The sequence below is a fragment of the Oryctolagus cuniculus genome, chromosome 9, assembly GCF_051225735.1.
Source record: "Oryctolagus cuniculus isolate XC-2025 breed Fujian yellow rabbit chromosome 9, ASM5122573v1, whole genome shotgun sequence".
Classification (NCBI taxonomy): domain Eukaryota; kingdom Metazoa; phylum Chordata; class Mammalia; order Lagomorpha; family Leporidae; genus Oryctolagus; species Oryctolagus cuniculus.
Window position 1 is genome coordinate 64,655,862 of NC_142875.1, and position 22,257 is coordinate 64,678,118.

Consider the following 22,257-nt stretch of genomic DNA (forward strand, 5'->3'; position numbering starts at 1 on the left):
CTTGGGCTGCTTTCCCAGGTGCATTAACAGGGAACTGGGTTGGAGGGAAGTAGAACAGCTGGGACTCAAACTGGTGCCCATTTGGGATACTCATATTGCAAGCACAGGCTTAACCTGTTGTGCCATCATGCTGGCCTCGGAATTAACTTTTTATAAAAAGTTATATTTATTTTCATTCTATTTGAAAGAGAGAGGGAGACTGAGGGAGAACTTCTATATTCTGGTTTACTCACTAAATGCCTGCAACAGCCGAGGGTTGGGCCAGGCTGAAGCCGGGAGCCTAGAAACTCCATCTAGATCTCCCATGTGAATGGCAGGGACCCAAGTACTTGAACCATCACCTACTGTCTCCCAGGACGCTCATTTGCAGGAAGTTGGATTGGAAGAGGAGAAGCCAGAACTCTAATCCAGGCATTCCGACATGGAATGAAGATTTCCCAAGTGGTGACTTAACTGCTAAGCCAGACCCCGGCCCTGGAATTAATTTTTTATCCCCATTTCTATTCTTGACATTAACAGTAAAAAACAATGCCTCAATTTTCATTTTGTCCAACCAGTGTTGTGTTTCTGTAATGTTTCACAATTTTTATGAGATAAATTATTTCCTGAACAGTTGGAGCTGGGTGGGTTTATAGAAGAGCAAAGGTGCCAACTCACTGTCTAAATATCGTAAAACAGTTACCTTCTTTAGAAAATACCTTTCTCTTTTATGAAGGAGAGCTGTTTTTACCGTGGAAAGGAGTCATATTTTTATTTTCTTCTAGGAGTTATACCTTTTTTTTTTCTTCATTAGATGAAAGAAGCCAGGGAAAGTTTTTTTCTTTGATAAATTTGGTAATTCTTGATAAAATGCTAAAATTGTTTACCCTGAAATTCACCTGTGATTTACTATTATAAGTCTAATTTTCTTATGGACTGTGTGATCTTAGACATGTCATTTAACTTCACTTTGCCTCCATTTTTGTTTTTATAAAGTGGGGACTTACCTCATGGGGAGAATTGAATGCAGTAGTGTGCAAAGTGTACCTGGCAAGCTTTTTACTAGTATTATGTTATTCATGTGCTTTCTTTAAAATGATCAGTGCCTTACAAAATAGATTAGAATGGTGTGATCCTGAGCTGGTAGAGGTGTTGGGAGGCCAAAGTAAGAAGAGGTAAAGGGCCTTGAGGAAGATTCTGAGACCCCGTCTGTATCTCTTCCATAGTTTGTTCCAGAGAAAGTAACATGCATTTTCATTTAGGGAATGAATTAATTAGCCATGACAGTGATGTTCTCCAACCCAGAACTCTGCCAGAAGTAAAGCTTGGGAGAGCAAGGTAGATTTGTGTGTTCCTGGACCTGCTCAGCTGGTCAGGCAAAGTTTGATAGTTTATTGTAGTTGTTATTATGTCTCTCAGTTTGCATAAATTATGCAGTCGCTTTTCAGAGCTGTCAGCCGGAGTCCAGATCTGTGTCCTCCTCTCTGGTGGAATCTGTCCGCTTTATCCGGGAGCCAGGACAGTGCGAGGGAGCTGGAGGCTTTTGGCCAGCTCTTCAACAGTGCAGGAGAGAGGGCAAAACAGAATTGTGATACCCCTTCTTGACTGGTCACTCTTCCAGGTATTTAGAGAAAGAAGTAAGCTGGGGCCTTTTCCTAGTGGGGCATATACCTAATGGGGACATTTTCTCATTTGATATTAAAAGCAACTTGGTGGGCCGGTGCCATGGTTCACTTGGTTAATCTTCCACCTGCGGCACCAACATCCCTTGTGGGCGCTGGGTTCTAGTCCCGGTTGCTCCTCTTCCAGTCTAGCTCTCTGCTATGGCCCGGGAGTGCAGTGGAGGATGGCCCAGGTGCTTGGGCCCTGCACCCCATGGGAGACCAGGAGGAAGCGCCTGGCTGCTGGCTTCGGATCGGAGTAGCTCCAGCCATAGCGGCAATTTGGGGCGTGAACCAATGGAAGGAAAATCTTTGTCTCTTTCTCACTGTCTAACTCTGTCAGAAAAAAAAAAGCAACTTGGTTTGCTACTTTAATAAATAATTTATTTGAAGTGGTTACCTTGGACTTTTTTGCTTGGTTTAAGAGAAAATGGTTTTTTAATTAGGGAAAACAACAGGGAGCTTTCTCCTGCTTTTGGTATTTAAAGTTCTTATGATCAGAAAAGGAGTTAGTACTTGTTCTAGAAGTAATCAAACAATGCTTTTTCTGTCTTTTTTAAACTTATTTATTTGAAAGGCAGACTTACAGAGAGGCAGAGGCAGAGAGAGAGAGAGAGCGAGCGAGAGCCAGCAAGGGGCCTTCCATCCACTGGTTCACTCCCCAAATGGCCACAACAGCCGAAGCTTGGCCAATCCGAAGCCAATAGCTTCTTCTTCTTTTTTTTTTTTTTGACAGGCAGAGTGGACAGTGAGAGAGACAGACAGAGAGAAAGGTCTTCCTTTGCTGTTGGTTCACCCTGCAGTGGCTGCTGTGGCCGGCACACTGTGCTGATCCGAAAGCAGGAGCCAGGTGCTTCTCCTGGTCTCCCATGGGGTGCAGGGCCCAAGGACTTGGGCCATCCTCCACTGCACTCCCGGGCCACAGCAGAGAGCTGGCCTGGAAGAGGGGCAACTGGGACAGAATCCAGCGCCCCGACCGGGACTGGAACCCGGTGTGCTGGCACCGCAAGGTGGAGGATTAGCCTAGTGAGCCACGGCGCCGGCTCAAGAGCTTCTTTCATATCTGCCATGCAAGTGCAGGGGCCCAAAGACTCAAGCCATCTTCCACTGCTTTCCCAGGCCATAGCAGAGAGTTGGATAAAAAGTGGAGCAGCTGGGACTTGAACCAGTGCCCATATGGGATGCTGGCACTGCAGGCGGTGCCACAGCCCCAGCCCCCAGAATGCTGTTTCATAAATTCAAATCGTAATATATGCTTACACCTTCGAGATGAAAGAATATGTCTAGAATACCTATTGTAGTTTCTCAAGTATCCAGAGTTTCTGCATGATGTTATATTCTAAAGTAGAGGAGAAGCATTTTTTTCCCCAAGGGGAAGAAGTTTGGGAGAACAGACTGAGCACATGTGTTTGACATACCCAGATCTCTTGAAATGACAGTAATAAATTTGCGGCACACACAGGCCAAAGATGTTATCAGTGAATCTGCAGTGTGGTCAGATTTATAGAAGGAAGGGAGTATAATTTTTAAAATGTCTAAAGACTTAATCACAGAATAAAGTATGAACATTGTACATTTTGACAGCCTACACAAGAGATGATATAGGTGACAGAATTAAAATAGGAGAGTACTGATTTCTTCATCCTACATAGTAGGGAGTCAATAGGTAGGTCCTAAAATTGGTGAATTCAAGCACAAAACTATAAATCTGATTTTTCAGAATCACGGGGTAACCATCAAAAATATTAAAAATGGTTAAACTGGTTAAAAATGGAGGGGAAGAAAGTGTTATTTTTCATTTTAACTCAATGATTTGGATTAAAAAGTAGGTTTGTGTATTTCAAACAGATTTTATAAAGGAAAGATTGATAAAATTAGAAATTATCCTTATTTCTTTCTGCCTTAAAGCTTTCATTTTACCCTAGATTTTTAAAGATATTTCTCAAGTTATAAATGTGAGTATTGCCTCAGAGAAGAAAATTTGGAAGAGCAGGGAAGAGGGAAAGATGAGAGACTTACTTTTCACTTACATATCATGCTGTACTCCTAGACATTTAAAGTAATGAATGTATTATAGTTTAATTACAGTTAAAGAATAACAGATTTAGGGGCCAGCCCTGTGGCTTAGCAGATAAAGCCACCGCCTGCAGTGCCAGCATCCCATATGGGCGCTGGTTCGAGTCCCAGTTGCTCCACTTCCGATCCAGCTTTCTGCTATGGCCTGGGAAAGCAGTAGAAGATGGCCCAAGTCCTTGGCCCCCTGCACTGCGTGGGAGACTCCTGGCTCCTGGCTTCGGATTGGCCAAGCTCCAGCCAATGCCGCCAATTGTGGAGTGAACCAGCAGATGGAAGACCTCTTTCTTTCTCTCTCTCTCGCTCTCTCTCCTTGTAACTCTGACTTTCAAATAAATAAGTAAATATTAAAAAAAACAGATTTAAGCCGGCGCCGTGGCTCAATAGGCTAATCCTCCACCTTGCGGCGCCGGCATACCGGGTTCTAGTCCCGGTCGGGGCGCCGGATTCTGTCCCGGTTGCCCCTCTTCCAGGCCAGCTCTCTGCTATGGCCAGGGAGTGCAGTGGAGGATGGCCCAGGTGCTTGGGCCCTGCACCCCATGGGAGACCAGGAAAAGCACCTGGATCCTGGCTCCTGCCATCGGATCAGCGCGGTGCGCCGGCTGCAGCGGCGGCCATTGGAGGGTGAACCAACGGCAAAGGAAAGACCTTTCTCTCTCTGTCTCTCTCTCTCACTGTCCACTCTGCCTATCAAAAATTAAAAAAAAAAAAAAAAAAAAAAAACAGATTTAAAGAGTAAATAATTCCATATTTTCTTCTGTTCTATTGAAGAGACTATTGAAAATGCCTTTTTCAAATGAAAAAGGCAAAGTGCGTATAGTATATTGCTGTTTGAGTAAAAAAATGTGCTTCTTACTTACATGTGTGGACTGTGTCAGGGAAGATTCATAAGACAATAGTAGAATTGATAGCCTGCCCCATAGAAGGGAGCTGATGGCTGGGAATAGGTCGGAGGGAAGCAGACACGGAATAGCCTTTGAATTTTATCTGGAACTTGTTAAGATACTGAGAAGTAGTGTGTATTAACTTTATGTAGTGAAGTCCTCATGAACTCTGATAGAGAATATGATTATGATTTTTTTTTAATCTGGAGATTTTTTTTGGTAAATTATTGTTTAAATTTGCATGCAGTTACAAGTAATACAAAGAGGTCCCTGTACATTTTACTTGGCTTCCCTCAATGGTAACATTTTGTAAAACTATAGTATTGGTATTTTGATTTTGATGTTGGTCTACAGCCCCCCCCCCCCTTTCTTTTTGGTTAAAGGGGAAGTTTGGTTTTTTTTTTTTTTTTTTTTTTTATATATAGTTGAAAGGCAGACAAACAGAGGGAGAGGGAAGGATGTCTTCCATCCACAGGCTCACTCCTCAAATGCCTGTTGTAGCCAGGGCTGTGCCAAACCCAAGCAGTCCTAAACTCAGGTCTTCCACGTGGGTGGCAGGGACCCAAGAACTTGAGCCATCACCTGCTGCCTCCCAGGGTGCATGTTAGCAGGAAGTTGGAATAAGGAAACTGAGCTGGGACTCAAAGCCAGGACTTGAACCAAGGCACTCTAGTGTGGCATGCTGGCACCCCAAGTGGTGTCTTAACTGCTGTGCTAAATATCTATCCCTACATTCCTTTTAAAATTAGATTTATAATTTTTTTTCTCAAAAAGGTGAGATTAAAGATGGGTATGGATCTAGGTGGTATTGGAAGGCTGCAGTTTGTTAGGTTATCTGTGTGTTTCAGTGTCTTTGTTGACTGCCCTGGGGTTTACCAGGTGCTACTTTAGTTAGTCACAGACTACCTGCAAGTATTGTACCACACCATGTGTCATTTAAGAACCTTAACAACCTTTCTCTTTTGTGCTAGTGTTGCCGGGTATTTTACTTTTACCAACATTATAAACCCATAATACATTGCTACTATTTCTGTTTTTGATATTTCTTTCTGAGTAATGAAAAAGAAAAAAGTGTCATATTTGCCTTCATTTTACCTTTAGTTTTTTTTTTTTTTTGTAAATCCAGATTTCTGCCTGAAGAACAACTTCTACTACTACTACTACTACTACTACTACTACTTTTTCTTTTTCTTCTTCCTCTTCCTCTTCCTTCTCTTCTTCTTTTTTTTTTTTTTGACAGGCAGAGTGGACAGTGAGAGAGAGAGACAGAGAGAAAGATCTTCCTTTTTGCCGTTGGTTCACCCTCCAGTGGCCGCCACGGCTGGCGCACTGTGGCCGGCGCACCGCGCTGATCCGAAGCCAGGAGCCAGGTGCTTCTCCTGGTCTCCCATGGGGTGCAGGGCCCAAGGACTTGGGCCATCCTCCACTGCACTCCCGGGACACAGCAGAGAGCTGGCATGGTCTTCGGGACTAGAACCCGGTGTGCTGGCGCCGCTAGGTGGAGGATTAGCCTATTGAGCCGGCCCCCTTCTCTTCTTCTTTTAAAGATTTATTTATTTAGGGCCGGAGCTGCGGCTCAATAGGCTAATGGAAAAGGAAGACCTTTCTCTCTGTCTCTCTCTCACTGTCCACTCTGCCTGTCAAAAAAAAAAAAAAATTATTTATTTATTTGAAAGAGTTACAGAGAACAGCAGCAGAGAGAGAGGTCATCCATCCACTGGTTCACTCCCAAATTGGCCACAAACGGCCGGAGCTGTGCCAAACTGAAGCCAGGAGCCAGGAGCTTCTTCTGGGTCTCCCATGCGGGTGCAGGGGTCCAAGGACTTGGGCCATCTTCTACTGCTTTCCCAGGCCATAGCAGAGAGCTGGATCAGAAGTGGAGCAGCGGTGTGTCAGCTGCAGGGTACTGGCCGCAGCGGCCGTTGGGGAGTGAACCAATGGCAAAGGAAGAACTTTCTCTCTGTCTCTCTCTCTCACTGTCCACTATGCCTGTTAAAAAAATAAAAATTAAAAAAAAGAAGTGGAGCAGCCAGGACTCGAACCCCCCGGGCATATGGGATGCCAGCACTGCAGACAGCAACTTTGCTTGCTATACCACAGCACCAGCCCCTGATGAACTTCTTTAGCATTTCTTTTAGTGTAGGTGGCCTGACAGTGGATTTTCTTAACTTTTGTTAATTTAGATAGCCTTGGTTTTTCTTTCATTTTATTTTTAAAAAATTTGTTTGAGAGGCAGATAGAGAGGGGGAAAGAGGAGAAGGGAGGGCAGAAGGAGAAAGAGGGGGAGGGAGGGAGAGAGGGAAAGAGAGAGCACTCCCATCTGCTGGCTTATTCCCTAAATGCCTGCAATAGCTGGGGCTGGGCTGGGGCCCCAGGTGCCAGGAATGTGGGTGGCAGGAGCCCTATTGTTTGGCCATCACTGCTGCCTACCTCCCAGGATCTGTGTTAGCAAAAAGCTGAAATCAGAGAATGAACCCAGGTACTCTGACATGGGATACAGGAATCCAAAACGCCTAGGCTCAATGCTCATTCCCTCTCCTACATGTTATTATTATTATTATTTTTTGGATTTATTTATTTATTTGAAAGAGTTACACAGAGAAGGAGAGGCAGAGAGAGAGAGAGAGAGAGGAAGAGAGAAGAAGGAAGGAGGGAGGGAGGGAGGGAGAGGTTTTCCATCCACTGGTTCACTCCCCAACTGCGCCAATCTGAAGCCAGGAGCTGGGAGCTTCTTTCAGGTCTCCCACACGGGTGCAGGGGCCCAAGGACTTGGGCCATCTTCTTCTGCTTTCCCAGGCCACAGCAGAAAGCTGGATCAGAAGTGGAGCAGCTGGGACTCAAACCAGTGCCCATATCGGATGCCAGCAGTGCAGGCGGTGGCTTTACCCCCTATGCCACAGTGCTGGCCCCACTCTCCTTCATGTTCAAAAACATTTTCACTGGGTATAGAATGCTGGATTGACAATTTTTTTTTCTTTTGGCACTTTAAAGAGGCCACTCCATTATTTCTGGTTTGCATAATTGCTGATGAAAACTCCGCTCCAATTCTTTCTTTGTTCCTCTGTATATAATGTGTTTTTTTCCCCTCTTCAGAATTTTGTCTTTGATTTTCATGCGTTTGAATATGATGTGTCTAGAGGGTGTGTGTGTGTGTGTGTGTGTGTATGTGTATTCTGCATGGAATTCTCCAAGCTTTTTGAAAGCTGCAGTTACATTGTTTTTAGGAAATTTTCAATTATGTACTCAAATGTTTTTTCTACTATGTTTTCTTTCTTATTCTTTTGGGATTCCAATTATACATATATCAGATCTTTCAATATAATCTCACAGTTCCTCGATGCTGTGTTCAGCTTTTTTTCCCCTATTCTCTTTGTTCCATTTTGGCTGATTTTTATTGACCTAGCTTCAAGTTCACTGATTATGTCCTTAGCTGTATTGAGTGTACTGATGGGTCCATTGTAGGTGTTCTTTGCTTTATTTCTAGCATTTCCATTTTACTCTTAGTGGTTTTTATTTTTCTGCTGAGAGTCTATATCTGTTGATGCATCTTATCTGTAAATGCTAGAGCTTTTAACATATAAATCATAGTTATTTCAGATTTCTTGTCTGAGAGTTCCAGTATTCAGGTCATCTGTGTCTGGCTATGTTAATTACTTTTATCTCTTTGACAGTTTTTTTCCTTGTTTTATTAATAATTTTTTTATTGAATACTGGACATTAGGTGTAAGACAGTAGAGAAAGAGATTGTAGTATTAATGCCTGGAAATGGCACATTTCTTTTGTTGCCTTGTCAGTGTTGAGAGGCTGAGGCATTCAGGAATTGAGCTGCTTGAGACTTTGTTGCTCTAGTTCATTTGTAACCACTGGTTTAAAATTTCTCTAGAATATCCTTTTGCCTAGGGAGGGCATTAGGTTGCTGTAGGATTTTCTTAATGTTTTTCTTGCACCCTCATCTTTTGGTGTGTTCTGTGCCTGTATTTCAGAAGATGTTCCTCTTTCCTAGTGGGTTGCTGCATGCTTTAAAGCCTGGTGGTAGAAGGGGATTTCTGTCATCCAGGCCCCGGTCTAGGCAGACCCTGGTCCCTGGGTGCGCTCACTGATTCTGTCCCGCCTCTACCTTTAGGAACTCACCTCTACCTGCAGGAACTCTCTAACACTGTGGGCCCTGGATGGTTTCTTGCTTGTCCCCAGGGGGTTGCTGTTGTTTTCTCCTTTCACTAACTGTACTAGGAGTTCTTCTGTGCCTTTTCCCCCAGTGGCTTAAGACTTGTTTCCCGGTAGAGAAGGGTCCAGTGGGACTTGGGACCCTACTTTGCCACATAGCAGCAGCCACTCCCCTGTCCCATGCCTGCACCACCTTGTTCCCATACTTACTCATGAATGAGCAGAGAAGAGATCATGTGTGTGGGGATGAACTTTCCTTGTGTTTAGCCTTTAGCAATTTGTGAAAAATATTAGCTGAATTACCCACTTGTATGGCTTCCTTTCGTCTGTGACCTGCCACAGGTGAGCCAGTGCTTTCAACCCATCTCTCTCTCTGGAGGTGCCCATATTTCCCCAGCTTTTAAACTTCTTGATGACTGTGCAGCCTCTCCCTGCTGGATTCAGGAATGGTTGTGCTGTTGTAGATCATTTGACTTCTTTATTATTAGGTTACAAGCAGTATCATGTCCAGCTTTCTCCATCCTAGTCTGACCTCCTTGTGTTTTCTGGTATGTTTTTCCCATCTGGGCCTGATCTGTGATGATCCCATCCCCCGTTAGATTTCTCCTAAGCACTGCTGATAGCATTATGTCATGAAATTTGCCATGATGTGTTCCTGTAAAACTGTTTCTCTAATACAAGATGATTTTGTAAAGGTGGCTTAATGACTGTTTTGTTCTCAAGGAGTTTAGATTCAGATTTATAAATTGACTTGCTCTGTTGTTGCTAATAAATAGGAATAATGGAAATTATAATAGCGGTAGCTCAAGCAATGCTTACAGTGTCAGGTCTTGCGCTAAGTGCTTTTTATGTGCAGCGTTGTCTCTCAGGTGGGTCCCTCTCGGCCCTCCCCAGAGGGACAGCTCATGTTGGTAACTGGGGTGGCTCCCCAGAGCAGGTGCGGTGTGTGGCTTTTCTCAGCTTCCTCCATCCTCCAGCACTAGTGGCAGCGCCCGATTGCTGGTGCCATGTTAGACTCAAGGTAGAGGCTCACTGGCTTTGAGAGACCCGCTTCTTTTGGGCCATGGTCACTCTTTACTCCGGGATTACGTGCCCATTCAGGAAGAGCTTGCCTGGACAAGTGAATTCCTCTCCTAAGACACGCTTACGCACATCCAGGCCCTTGGCTCTGAGCCAGACTCATCTGGGGAGAAGATGGAACAAGGACGGCCTTCCTGAACACTCTGCCTGCGTTTCCTAGCTTTCCTAGGAGCCAGTTTCACAGCACCTGTGCTTTCTTTGTCACTCTTCAAAATACTTTTTTAGAAAAATTTATTTATTTATTTGAGAGGTAGAGTTACAGACAGAGGGAGAGACAGAGAGAAAGGTCTTCCTTCCGTTGGTTCACTTCCCAGATGGCTGCAATGGCCGGAACTGCACTGATCTGAAGCCAGGAACCAGGAGCTTCCTCCTGGTCTCCCATGCGGGTGCAGGGGACCAAGGACCTGGGCCATCCTCCACTGCTTTCCCAGGCCACAGCAGAGAGCTGGATTGGAAGTGGAGCGGCTGGGACTTGAACCAGTGCCCATATGGGATGCCGGTGCCGCAGGCGGAGGATTAACCTACTGCTATGGCGCTGGCTCCTCAAAATACTCTTTAATGGCCGGCGCCGTGGCTCAATAGGCTAATCCTCCACCTTGCGGCGCCGGCACACCGGGTTCTAGTCCCGGTTGGGGCACCGGATTCTGTCCCGGTTGCCCCTCTTCCAGGCCAGCTCTCTGCTATGGCCAGGGAGTGCAGTGGAGGATGGCCCAGGTGCTTGGGCCCTGCACCCCATGGGAGACCAGGAAAAGCACCTGGATCCTGGTTCCTGCCATCGGATCAGCGCAGTGCGCCGACTGCAGCGGCGACCATTGGAGGGTGAACCAACGGCAAAGGAAGACCTTTCTCTCTCTGTCTCTCTCTCTCACTGTCCACTCTGCCTGTCAAAAAAAAAAAAAAAAATACTCTTTAATGTACAGCTACTGCGTCTGTGTCAAGTAAGAGAAGAAAGTGAGGATGTATAAGCTTTAATGACTTGTTCAATGTCACACAGCTTATACATGAGAAGGAGCAGGATTCAAATCCAGTGTATACTGGATTATAGTATGCCACGAGTATGGCCCCATTTGAACCCATACACAAAACCCTATATTTAAAGGCTGTGTTTCTTCTTCTTCTTTTCCTTCCTTTTTAAAAAAGATTTATTTATTTATTTGAAAGTAGGAGTTATACAGAGAGAGGAGAGGTAGAGACAGAGAGAGAGATGTTCCATCCGCTGGTTCACTCCCCAATTGGCCTCAACGGCTGGAGCTGTGCCGATCCGAAGTCAGGAGCCAGGAGCTTCCTCTGGGTCTCCCATGCTAACACAGGGCCCCAAGGACTTGGGCCATCTTCAACTGTTTTCCCAGGCCACAGCAGAGAGCTGGATCAGAAGTGGAGCAGCTGGGACTTGAACCAGCGCTCACATGGGATGCCAGCACTGCAGTCCCAAGCCCCAAGCCACAGCGCCAGCCCCAAGGCTGTATTTCTGAAATAATGGTGCATTTTGCATCTAACCTGTTTTAGCTTTGGAGAGAAAATAGTGTTTTCAGATGAAAAACATCTATATTTAAAAAATAGGGAAGCAGTTTCCCAAGGTCTTGGGTCATGCCTTGTGTTGTTGGGCCTTAAATCTCTTGAAGTAAGGGCTGAAAACTGAAATTGTAACTGCACAGTTAGGCCTTTTTTCCTTCCTCATTATCCATCTTCCCTTTCTTTTTGACCTAAATAGCTTGCCTCTGTGCCTCCAGGTAAATTAACACCTAGACAGTCTTTAGTAGTGGAAAACTGGAACACGCTGTAGGTCTAATGGTGTCACAGTGAACCTTGTCTGTGGGGCTTTTCCAAAATGCATGGGGGACTCAGATTCTTTGTGTTCATTTGTAATTTCAAAAATTTGTCAGCAAGGAGGCGTGGGTGAGATGAGGCAGTGGGTGGAAATGGCAGGAGAAGGTGATGTTGGTGGTTAATTCTTGGATGTAACTAGTTAATCTTGGGATTAGTCAGGCTTTTGTGTTTGATACTGAGGAGGGCGAGCTACCTTCAAGGGCACAAAGCAGAGGTTTTGTCAGGTGGTAGCTCACGAAAGGTGCGAGTGAGAAAATGCGTGTGCATTAGCACAGATTCACCACTATTAGAAAGCTAGCTTAAAAATCTTACCTTACTCATGGTGACACATTATTGTCATATTTATTTTTGAGACTAGCATTTAACTTACAGAGAGCCCAGTTAAAAGTGTTAGTATTATAAAGTATTTACAAACCACGCATTATTGAATGGAACGTACTCCCTTTTTCTTTGAAAGCAGCTGAGATTGAAAATCCAATCTGAAGTTAAGTTCATAGAACTTTCACATCACTTAAATGTTTTCGTGGCTGTCTTTTTCAAGCTCCCAATTGAAGACTTGTGCAGTTTAACCTCCCAGTCGCTGCCTGTTCAACTGACTTCAATAGTGCCTGAATCTACAGAAGACATTCTCTTGAACGGTTTCACTTCCTTAGGAATGGAAGAAGAAAGAATTGAAACCGCACAGCAGGTGAATGGCAGTATCTTTTCTAAGGATGTTTGATTATCTGAGCTGTGTAAAGAGAGGGCTAATAAAAGAGGTCATAATTAAAAGTTCTTAACATTTGATACCATCATTAACTCCAAATCTTTCTAGGACTTTTTGATCTTGTAGTAACTGTGGCTATTTCTTAAGTGTTTTAAAATAACCTGTTGCCCAATTATATTTGCAATTTAGACCAATGTATGATTTTCAAGTCTGAATGCTGGTAGATTATATTTATTAAGGTCTTAATATTTTATGCACTTTTGACTTCCTCCAATGTATGTCTGTGTTAATCTGTCCCCTCAACATGTCCCCTATTTGTTTTTAGGTAATTTTTTTTTTTTAGAAATTTAAATAATATCTTTAGAAAAACCTTTAGTGTTACAGGCATAGTTCAGAAAGTTCATGGAAAATGAAATTAAAAGTTGTTTATTTTGGGGCCGGCGCCGCGGCTCACTAGGCTAATCCTCCGCCTAGCGGCGCCGGCACACCGGGTTCTAGTCCCGGTCGGGGCGCCGGATTCTGTCCCGGTTGCCCCTCTTCCAGGCCAGCCCTCTGCTGTGGCCCGGGAGTGCAGTGGAGGATGGCCCAGGTGCTTGGGCCCTGCACCCCATGGGAGACCAGGAAAAGCACCTGGCTCCTGGCTCCTGCCATCGGATCGGTGCGGTGCGCCGGCCGCAGCGCGCCGGCCGCGGCGGCCATTGGAGGGTGAACCAACGGCAAAGGAAGACCTTTCTCTCTGTCTCTCTCTCTCACTGTCCACTCTGCCTGTCAAAAAAAAAAAAAAAAAAAAAAAAAAAAAAAAGAAAAAGTTGTTTATTTTGGTGCAAAAATTTTTAAAATACATGTGTGTGAGGGGCCTGTAGTAAGTTCATGAAAAGTGTATATATTTTTTTAAAGATTTATTTATTTATTTGAAAGTTAGAGTTACACAGAGAGGAGAGGCAGAGAGAGAGAGAGAGAGAGAGGTTTTCCATCCGCTGGTTCACTCTCCAATTGGCTACAATGGCCGGAGCTGCGCCGATCCAAAGCCAAGAGCCAGGAGCTTCCTCTGGGTCTTCCCATGCAGATGCAGGGGCCCAGAGACTTGGGCCATCTTCTACTATTTTCCCAGGCCATAGCAGAGAGCTGGATTGGAAGTGGAGCAGCCAGGCACGAAAAATGTGTATTATTAAAAATTGCATGGGTGCCAGCACTGTGGTGCAGCAGGTAAAGCTGACGCCTGCAATGCCATCATCCCATATGGGTGCAGGTTCAAGTTCCGGCTGCTCCACTTCCAATCCATCTTTCTGTTATGGCCTGAGAAAGCAGTGGAAGACGGCCCAGGCGCTTGGGCCCCTGCCACCTGTGTGGGAAACCCAGAGGAAACTCCTAGCTTCGGATTGGCCCAGCTCTGGCCATTGTGGCCATCTGGGGAGTGAACCAGCAGATGGAAGACCTCTCTCTCTGCCTCTGCCTCTGCCTCTGCCTCTCTGTAACTCTGATTTTCTTTTTTTTTTTTATTATTTTTTGACAGGCAGAGTGGATAGTGAGAGAGAGAGACAGAGAGAAAGGTCTTCCTTTGCCGTTGGTTCACCCTCCAATGGCCGCCACGGCCGGCGTACCGCGCTGATCCGAAAGCAGGAGCCAGGTGCTTCTCCTGGTCTCCCATGGGGTGCAGGGCCCAAGCACTTGGGCCATCCTCCACTGCACTCCCGGGCCACAGCAGAGAGCTGGCCTGGAAGAGGGGCAACTGGGACAGAATCTGGCGGTGCCCCGACCGGGACTAGAACCTGGTGTGCCGGCGCCACTAGGTGGAGGATTAGCCTATTGAGCCCCTGCGCCAGCCAACTCTGATTTTCAAGTAAAAAAAAAAAAAAAAAAAAAAACTACATGAATTTCAGGTTTTTTGCACCAGCATAAACTTATCTTTTAATTCCATTTTCCATGAACTTTTTGAAGTACTCTCAGATTTTTCAGTAATTAGCATGTGCAGTGTTCTCTTGGTTTTTGGTTGTTCATAATTGCAAATCTAAATGTGTAGCCATTTCTTCAGCCACTTCCCTTGTCTCTTCTTTGTTCTCTGTTAAGAGTCAGAGCTGGGGCATTTACCAAGTAACACATAAAGCAAACACACTGAATTTTGTGGATAGTGAGTTGACAGAGGCAGTCTTGCAAAGTGATGAAGAGCCCAGCTCTTGAGTTAGGGAGACCTGCCTCTGGAAGTCCACTCCATCACAAGTATCTTTGTGAACTTCAGCAAATCACTTACCTTCTTGAACCTGTAGTTTCTTTATCTGTTAAACTAAGATAATTATGGACCCATGTCCCAGGTAAAACAATTCATGTAAATTCGCTGTGTGGCCAGCACACAATAAACTCAATAAATGCTAGTCAAGTACAGGCAAGACTGTAGGTATGTACCCTTGACATCGAATCCCATTTGAGAATTGTAGAAGGTAATCTTGCACCATGTCTGTGAACTTGTTTAGACTAGAAAAAAAAAAAAACCTTCTGCATTTAATTCACATCCACACATCTCTCTTTAAAATGAAACAACTGAATACATTGAGTTATGATTTGCATATGATAGAACGTACTCATTTTAAGGGTCAATGCCAAGAGTTTTGACAAGTGTATATACTGGTCTCACTACCTCTGTGCTTGAGACATAAAGCATTTGTCACCCCAAACAGTTCCTTCAACGTCAGTCCTCCATCACCTCTTTTTAATAATATTTTCTATGACATTGGTGCAAATTCAGGTTTAGTTGATGCCAAAGTTAATGTTCTTACAGCTCTGTGTAATGTTATTTCTGAGTTTGTATTCTCACAGTTACTGTTATATAACATTAATATTGATAATTACCCAAATCCCTATGTTATCTACTCAAATTTGGCAAGCTCGCAAGTAAGCATTAACTTCTTAGGAAGAAATATGTATTTTTTACTTATGTACCTTTATTGCTTCTCTTTACTTGACTTGGAAAATGCAAATGGTTTTAATATCCTTTGATTTTTTCTAGCATGTTGCTTTGTGTGTGTAATTCAATTGTGTTCTCCTGGCTTAAAACTATTAAGTCTGATCTCTAAACCATAACACTTAGTGTCTGCCCTTTTGACTTGCTGTTTAGCATTTTATCTTTCTTAGTTTGTTGACAATATAATGCTCTTTATTTTTCCAGTTTTTCTCATGGTTTGCAAAGCTGCAAACTCAAATGGATCAAGATGAAGGGACTAAATACAGGTATGTGTGGCTCTTGCATTTGTTGGATATCCTAATTTTTACATCTCAGTCGTCACAAGCATTTAGCAATTCATGTCTTTAAAAAAATTAAGGTAAAAAAAACACCCCACAAAAACCCTTCAGCAGTCACTTTTTTTTTTTTTTTAAAGAATAGCCAGAAGGAGGATTGAGGATTTAGGTAATTAAAACTGGTATTAAAATTTGCTTTGGGGTAGTGGTTAAGATGCTACTGGGTACGCCTACATCCTGTATTGAAGTGCCTGGTTTTGAGTCCTGGTTGCACGTCTGATCCAGCTTACTGCTAATGTACATCCTGGGAAGGCATCAGGTGATGGCTCAAGTACTTGGATCCCTGCCACCTGTGTGGGAGACAGGGCGTTCCTGGCTCCTGGCTTTGGATTACCGCTGCCTTGGCTATTGAGAGCGTTCAGAGGGTCTCTGTCTTTTGCTCTTTCCCTCTCTCACTTTCTCCACCTTTCAAATAAATTGATTAGATGCATTTTTTTAAACAGGGTTATATTGTAATCAGTAGTATGGAGGGACGGATACTTCTTTTTCAGTAATGCCAGTAGGAATTTTATAGGAGTTCTAAGAGGTGTTTGTGGCTTTCTTTAGAAGGAGACACATCCCGAAGAGACTTCAAGGATGAGCACCTAGATTGAGTGTTATTATGTAGTTTTGTTGGTGTATAGTGGTGGCATGGGGAAAATGGCAGGGTACAGTTTCTAGCTGATTTGGGGGTTATGGGTTGAGCCTTTATATTGTTAACATCTATTGGTGCTTTCTTTGGCATTTGATCCCATTTAATGTTCATAGCAATGAGTTAGGAAAAATTTTTCTCAAAGGTAGAAGTGGTCTGAAGGGACTGACCTTATCTTGTACAATGGGATGTGTGCAGTGTCTCAGTCTTTGAAAGTTGAGCCAGCAAGTTACTGACTTACATTTGAAAAGACAGATTATGGCTTCAAAGCTAACTTCCTTTTGTTGCTTATGGTATGATTGCCTTCTTAATTGGAATAGTTTATGACATAGCTTTTGCTCCATTTTATGAATATAATCAACTTGTAAGTAGGTTGAACTTCCTCCTGAAATTCAAACATTTTGGGAAAATTGAGACTTTGTTATTTATTGACTGTGCTTACTGGGGGAAAATATTATTGCCAATCCCCTTTTGATTCTGTTTTCTAGACAGATGAGGGATTACTTGTCTGGGTTTCAGGAGCAGTGTGATGCCATATTGAATGATGTAAACAATGCTCTTCAGCATCTGGAGTCTTTGCAGAAACAGTATCTTTTTGTGTCCAATAAGACAGGAACCCTACACCAAGCCTGTGAACAGCTCCTAAAAGAACAGGTAATTTGCAGTAGGAGAGAGGGTCACCGATTATCCTTGATATGTTTACATAAAGTTTTATTTAAGCATTTATTTGTATTTAGATAGATGAATACAATTTATTTTTAGTGTTCTTAATTTCTCCAAGTATGGATTGGGCAGTGCTGTGTTTGAGAGCCTGTGCTAAGCATGCAGATTGTGAGATTTACAGCCTTCTTTCATTCTAAATAAACTTCCATGAACAGGGCCAAGGCAGGGAGGGGTTCCTATGTGCTGAGCTGTTAGGGCTCAGTACAGTTTCAGCGTGTAGTGGTTACGTTAGTTTGTTCAGTCTGCTCTTGATTATTGACACTTGTCAAACAAGCATAGCGATTTTGTATCGTTAGTGGGATTTATGAAAATAGCAGTTGATAGGGTTGTAGTTAAACTTGTAACTTAGATGTAGAGGATTTAAGTTACTATATTTATCTCAGAATTTTCTCTAAATATAGTTTTGTGTTTTTAAATGGGATCATTTATTTTCTAAAAAGATCATATGGAATTTACTATAATACTTTTTGCCTACTTTATGATTGCAGAAATATTTGAGCATTATTCTGAAATTATATATCTGATATAAGTTTATATGTCTAAACCTATTCAGTATAATTTTGAGAATGGAATCTTGATTTTCATATTTTATAATAACATTTTTCTCTTAAACTCAAGTCGGAACTTGTTGATTTGGCTGAAAACATTCAACAAAAGCTTTCCTATTTTAACGAATTGGAAACTATTAATACAGTAAGTGTATTTTACTTTTGTAAAAAAAAGTTAATTATTTTTGCTTTGCGTTTCCCCTTAGTATAAACTTATGCTTGGTTTGAGTGATATTTTATCTTAGTAGTTTGCTTGCTGGTAGATAATCGTATTTGTAGCTAATTGAGATACCATTATCAATTCAGTTTTTTTGAATGTGATTTAAGTAATATTTCTTAAATTGAATAACTGTTTAAATCTCTGTATTGGTTACCTCTAATTATCTTATTTGTAAGCTGTGAAGAAGATTGTAAGAAATCACTTTTAAATCTTGCTGTAGTTGTGTTACTATGACAGTAGTTAAAACATTTTTTAAACTAATTTTAGTGTTTAGTTTGAAGAAAAGTGGTCTTTGTAACATATACATGTATGCCAAATAGCAGCCCCACAAAGACTGCTGTGTAAATTACATTTTTATATGTTTCTGTTGTATAAATCAGTCCTAATAGTTACATTTAAATCATGTTATTAAAATCATTAAACTAATCGTAATTACTGTGATTTACTAAAGGCACAGAAGTAAAACCAGTTGCTAGTTAACAGTGGAATGCAATAGGAAGTAGTTCATTGCCAAGTTGTTTGTATGTTGACATAAGAAATAATTGGTAATAATTTACTTTCATAGTATGACTGCTAAACATAATATGACTGCCAGTTAATCCTTTAAGAAAATCTCCAGTGTTTGAAAGTGGAAAAATTATATATGTTATAAAGTACTAGAAAGTGGGAAATCTAGGTATTTGATGCCTTATTTCAATATAACATTGTACAGCGGAATACTATAAAATTGCTAATTAATGAAGAGCCCCATTAAATCATATTTGGAACAAGCTGGATTAAAATCAAATTAAAATTTTTGCTATTTGTCCCTTTATTTTTGCACATGGCCTACGTTTGAGGATATCTTGATGACTTTTAATATGTATTGTAAAGAAATTAGTCAACTGGGTTACATCTTAAAGGAAAATATGCTAATTCTAGGCCATGATTTTCAACTTTTATCTATATTTCTTTTTTCTGTGAATTAATATTTTTTTTTCTCCTTTAAAGAAATTGAATTCTCCAACATTGTCTGTGAATAGTGAAGGATTTATACCTATGCTGGCCAAGTTAGATGATTGTATAGCATATATCTCCTCTCATGTAAGTTACGATTTTTTTTTATGTTTTTAAGAAATCTTAATTCCTATTATATCATTTCTTGTGCTATAAAGTAATTATTTTGCCTGAAGGGAAAAATATGTGTTGGTAACTTATTGAAGAAAAATTAGTCAATCTTAGTCATTGCCAGTAATATAAGTGTACTTCTGGCTTCTTAGGCTACCCTTGCAGTGGAAAGGTTTCTGATTGACTGATCTTTGTCCCCCTCAAAGAATGAGTCAGTTTTAAAATGTTGATGCCTGACATGTTAGGTATTTCTTTGGTAATAGAAAGGAGAGGACAGGCCATTTAATTCAGTCACTTTTTCTCTCTATCCCCTGAGGACTTATTGCTATGTTTGTTTCCCCTAAGTCCTAGCTTTACATACTGGCCATGAAGCCCACAGGGTATTGAAAGTATCTTTTGGTAACAAGTGCAAATATTGATTGAGTCCTTACCTTGTGCTGGACCCAGGGGATTTGGTTGCAACTAAACAGGCACAGCATTATCTTGTGGAGCTTATGATGTGCATAAATCTTTTTTTGTACTTTATATATTGCTTTATGTAAAGAGTGCTGGATTTTCCTGAAAAGCTTGCATTTTGGCCAATGTTTGTTTCCTCTTTCTAAATCTTTCTCTTTCCTTTCAAGCCTAATTTTAAAGATTATCCTGTATATTTGCTGAAGTTTAAACAATGTCTTGCTAAAGCTTTGCACCTCATGAAGACGTATACTGTGAACACACTGCAGACCCTCACCAATCAGCTACTGAAAAGGGTGAGTTCGCTGTGCTCACGAACAGGTGGTTCCCTGTTTTTGATTCATTCGTCCTCCATAATCTTTTCCTGAGATTAGTGCTTTGTAATTCCAGAAAAATTGTACCTCTTGTTAGTAAGTACTGCAGTTTTATTTATGATAGGAAAAATGGCCATATTATAAATGTATTATAATAATACTTAGCAGACAAGAATACAGTAGTATATGATAGATAGTAAAAGAAATTATAAACTGTCATTTAAAATATTTCTGTCTTTTGCATGAAGGAAATACACTAAAGTAGTAAAAAATAGTTTTGTCTGAGTGATGGGATATGATGGCTAAAATTTTTAATGATTTCTTGTATTTAGGCAGCATATTTTTACCAAACACCTCCTAACATTTGGTATTGTATTGGGAACTATGGGTTAGCAAAAAGAAGCTGGTAAGGTCCCCGCTCTTGTGGAGTTTAGTGACTAATTAGTTAATTACAGTTTGGAATAGGTACTATGTGGTAAATTAGCAATGTTAGCTTAGAAAATGAGACTAGAGCTAACTAGGATGGTCATTGAGTGTATTTCTTTCCTAAGAAAATCAAACCATAAAATTGGCTGATTGTTTTAAAGCATAGCTTGTAAGGAATATGGATTATCTTCTTGGACTTCGAATTTAAAGCCATTGGTTTTTGAGTTCCATCTTCGTAGTCACATTGTTTTAGTTAATTTAACAGCCAGACTATGTATTTTCTAGTTTGTAAAATTTCAGCAAGTTTAGGAAACTATTATCAGTTAGTCCCTACTGTGTGCCAGTGCTGCAGAAAACCTCTGTGAGTATGTGTTAGGGTAATTTATTGGAGGTAGTGAATATCAGAGAGGTTGAGTATTTTAGTCCTTGTCCTATGTTCAGAGAGTGACAGAGTAAGGAATCTGAATTTGCATCTGTTTACTGTCAAAATTAGGGTAGCATGGGTAAATTTTACCTGTAGAAGGAAGAAAGATGACAGTTCTTTCGTTTCTCATTTGTAACAACAATGTTTAATTGGAGATTTTTTCTGTGTTCTTTTGATTGGTCTGGAGACCAAGCAGAAGTCATATGAAATGGTATCACATTTTCTGAACAATTAATTGTTTGCTAATTATCTCCTTTTCCTGTTCTCCATCATGTTTCTATAGGATCCTTCCTCTGTACCTAATGCAGACAATGCCTTCACACTATTTTATGTGAAATTTCGAGCTGCTGCCCCTAAAGTCAGAGTAAGTCTGTTGACATAAATAGGAGATTGCTGTGACATTTATTTAACCAGCACTTTTGAAGTCCTGTTGTGTGTTAAGCCCTTTGCTTGTACCAAGGAAATGAACAAAGATGAAAGGCAGGCATTGTTCTTCCGCATCACAGCAGGGTCTCTTAGACATGTGTCCTAGGTGCTGGCAGCCCACGGAGCTGGAAGCACTCAACTCTTTGTGATGCCCAGAGAAGGTTTCTATTTGAAAGTGATGGTTGGGTTTAAAAAGCTTGGTTTTGTAAGTGGACTTGGAGTTGATAAGGATAGTTTATATCCTTATAAGCAAAGTTGTAGATATATAGAAGATACGCATTTTAGGAGAACCCTGTATAATTTGTTATTACTGAAACACATGACATTAGAGGGGTGTGATGAAAAAGAAGACAAGAAAGGGTTGTTGCATGTCATGCTAATTCAGAAAAAATGGAGAACTTATGAAGTCTATTACACAGGAGGGTAATTTGGTTAGACTTGTCATTTCATAAGTTTAAGAACATGTATTATAGGGGCCATTGTTGTGGTGTAGTGGGTTAAGCCAATGCTTTTGACACCAGTATCCCATATTGGAGCACTGGTTTGAGTCCTGACTGCTCCACTCCTGATCCAGTTCCTTGCTGATTCACCTGGGAAAGCAGTGGACAATGACTTGGGCTCCTGCCACACACATGAGAAACCAGGATGGAATTCCATGCTCCTGATTTTGGCCTGTCCTGTACCTGGCTGTTGTAGCCATTTAGAAAACCAGCAAATGGAAGATCAATCCTTCTCTCTCTGTCTCATTCATTCTCTCTCTCTCTCTCTCTCTCTCTCTCTCTTTCTCTCTCTCTCCACTGTGTCTCTCTCTCTCTGTAACTCTGCCTATCAGATAAATGAATAGAAGTGTACCAAAAAAGATACATTACCAAAATATATATAAGTGCACCAAAGAGTTAAATATGAAAATTGTAAGTAGACCAATCAATCATAAAAAAAGCCAGAAAACTAGAAAAAAATTATTGGAACGAATACAGAGAAAAAGATCAAGGATATGAAAATTAATTTTCTGGATTTTAAGCAGCAAAGGCAGAAAATGGAAACAATATTTGTTGTAGATTTTTTAAAAAAGATTTATTTATTTATTTGAAAGAGTTACATAGAGAAGATGCAGAGAGAAAGGGAGAGAGAAGGAGATCTTCCATTCGCTGGTTCACTCCCCAGTTGGCCGCAACGGCCGGAGCTGTGCTGATCCAAAACCTGAAGCCCGGAGCTTCTTCTGGGTCTCCCATTTGGGTGTAGGGGCCCAAAGACTTCGGCCATCCTCTGCTGCTTTCCCAGGACATAGCAGAGAGTTGGATCGGAAGTGGAGCAGCTGAA

At 41.7% G+C, this 22,257-nt stretch overlaps 1 protein-coding gene across 2 annotated transcripts in view; it reads left to right on the plus strand.

The window, feature by feature from the left end:
- The window catches only part of COG3 (component of oligomeric golgi complex 3), a 72,567-nt gene that overhangs the window by 4,465 nt on the left and 45,845 nt on the right, over positions 1-22,257 (plus strand). For both annotated transcript variants that reach the window (XM_002712958.6, XM_089304120.1), the window contains exons 2-8: positions 12,210-12,356; positions 15,535-15,596; positions 16,785-16,950; positions 17,638-17,712; positions 18,778-18,870; positions 19,518-19,643; positions 20,795-20,875. In XM_002712958.6, coding sequence (XP_002713004.2) covers positions 12,210-12,356; positions 15,535-15,596; positions 16,785-16,950; positions 17,638-17,712; positions 18,778-18,870; positions 19,518-19,643; positions 20,795-20,875 — 750 coding nt within the window. The remainder of the gene's footprint in view (positions 1-12,209; positions 12,357-15,534; positions 15,597-16,784; positions 16,951-17,637; positions 17,713-18,777; positions 18,871-19,517; positions 19,644-20,794; positions 20,876-22,257) is intronic.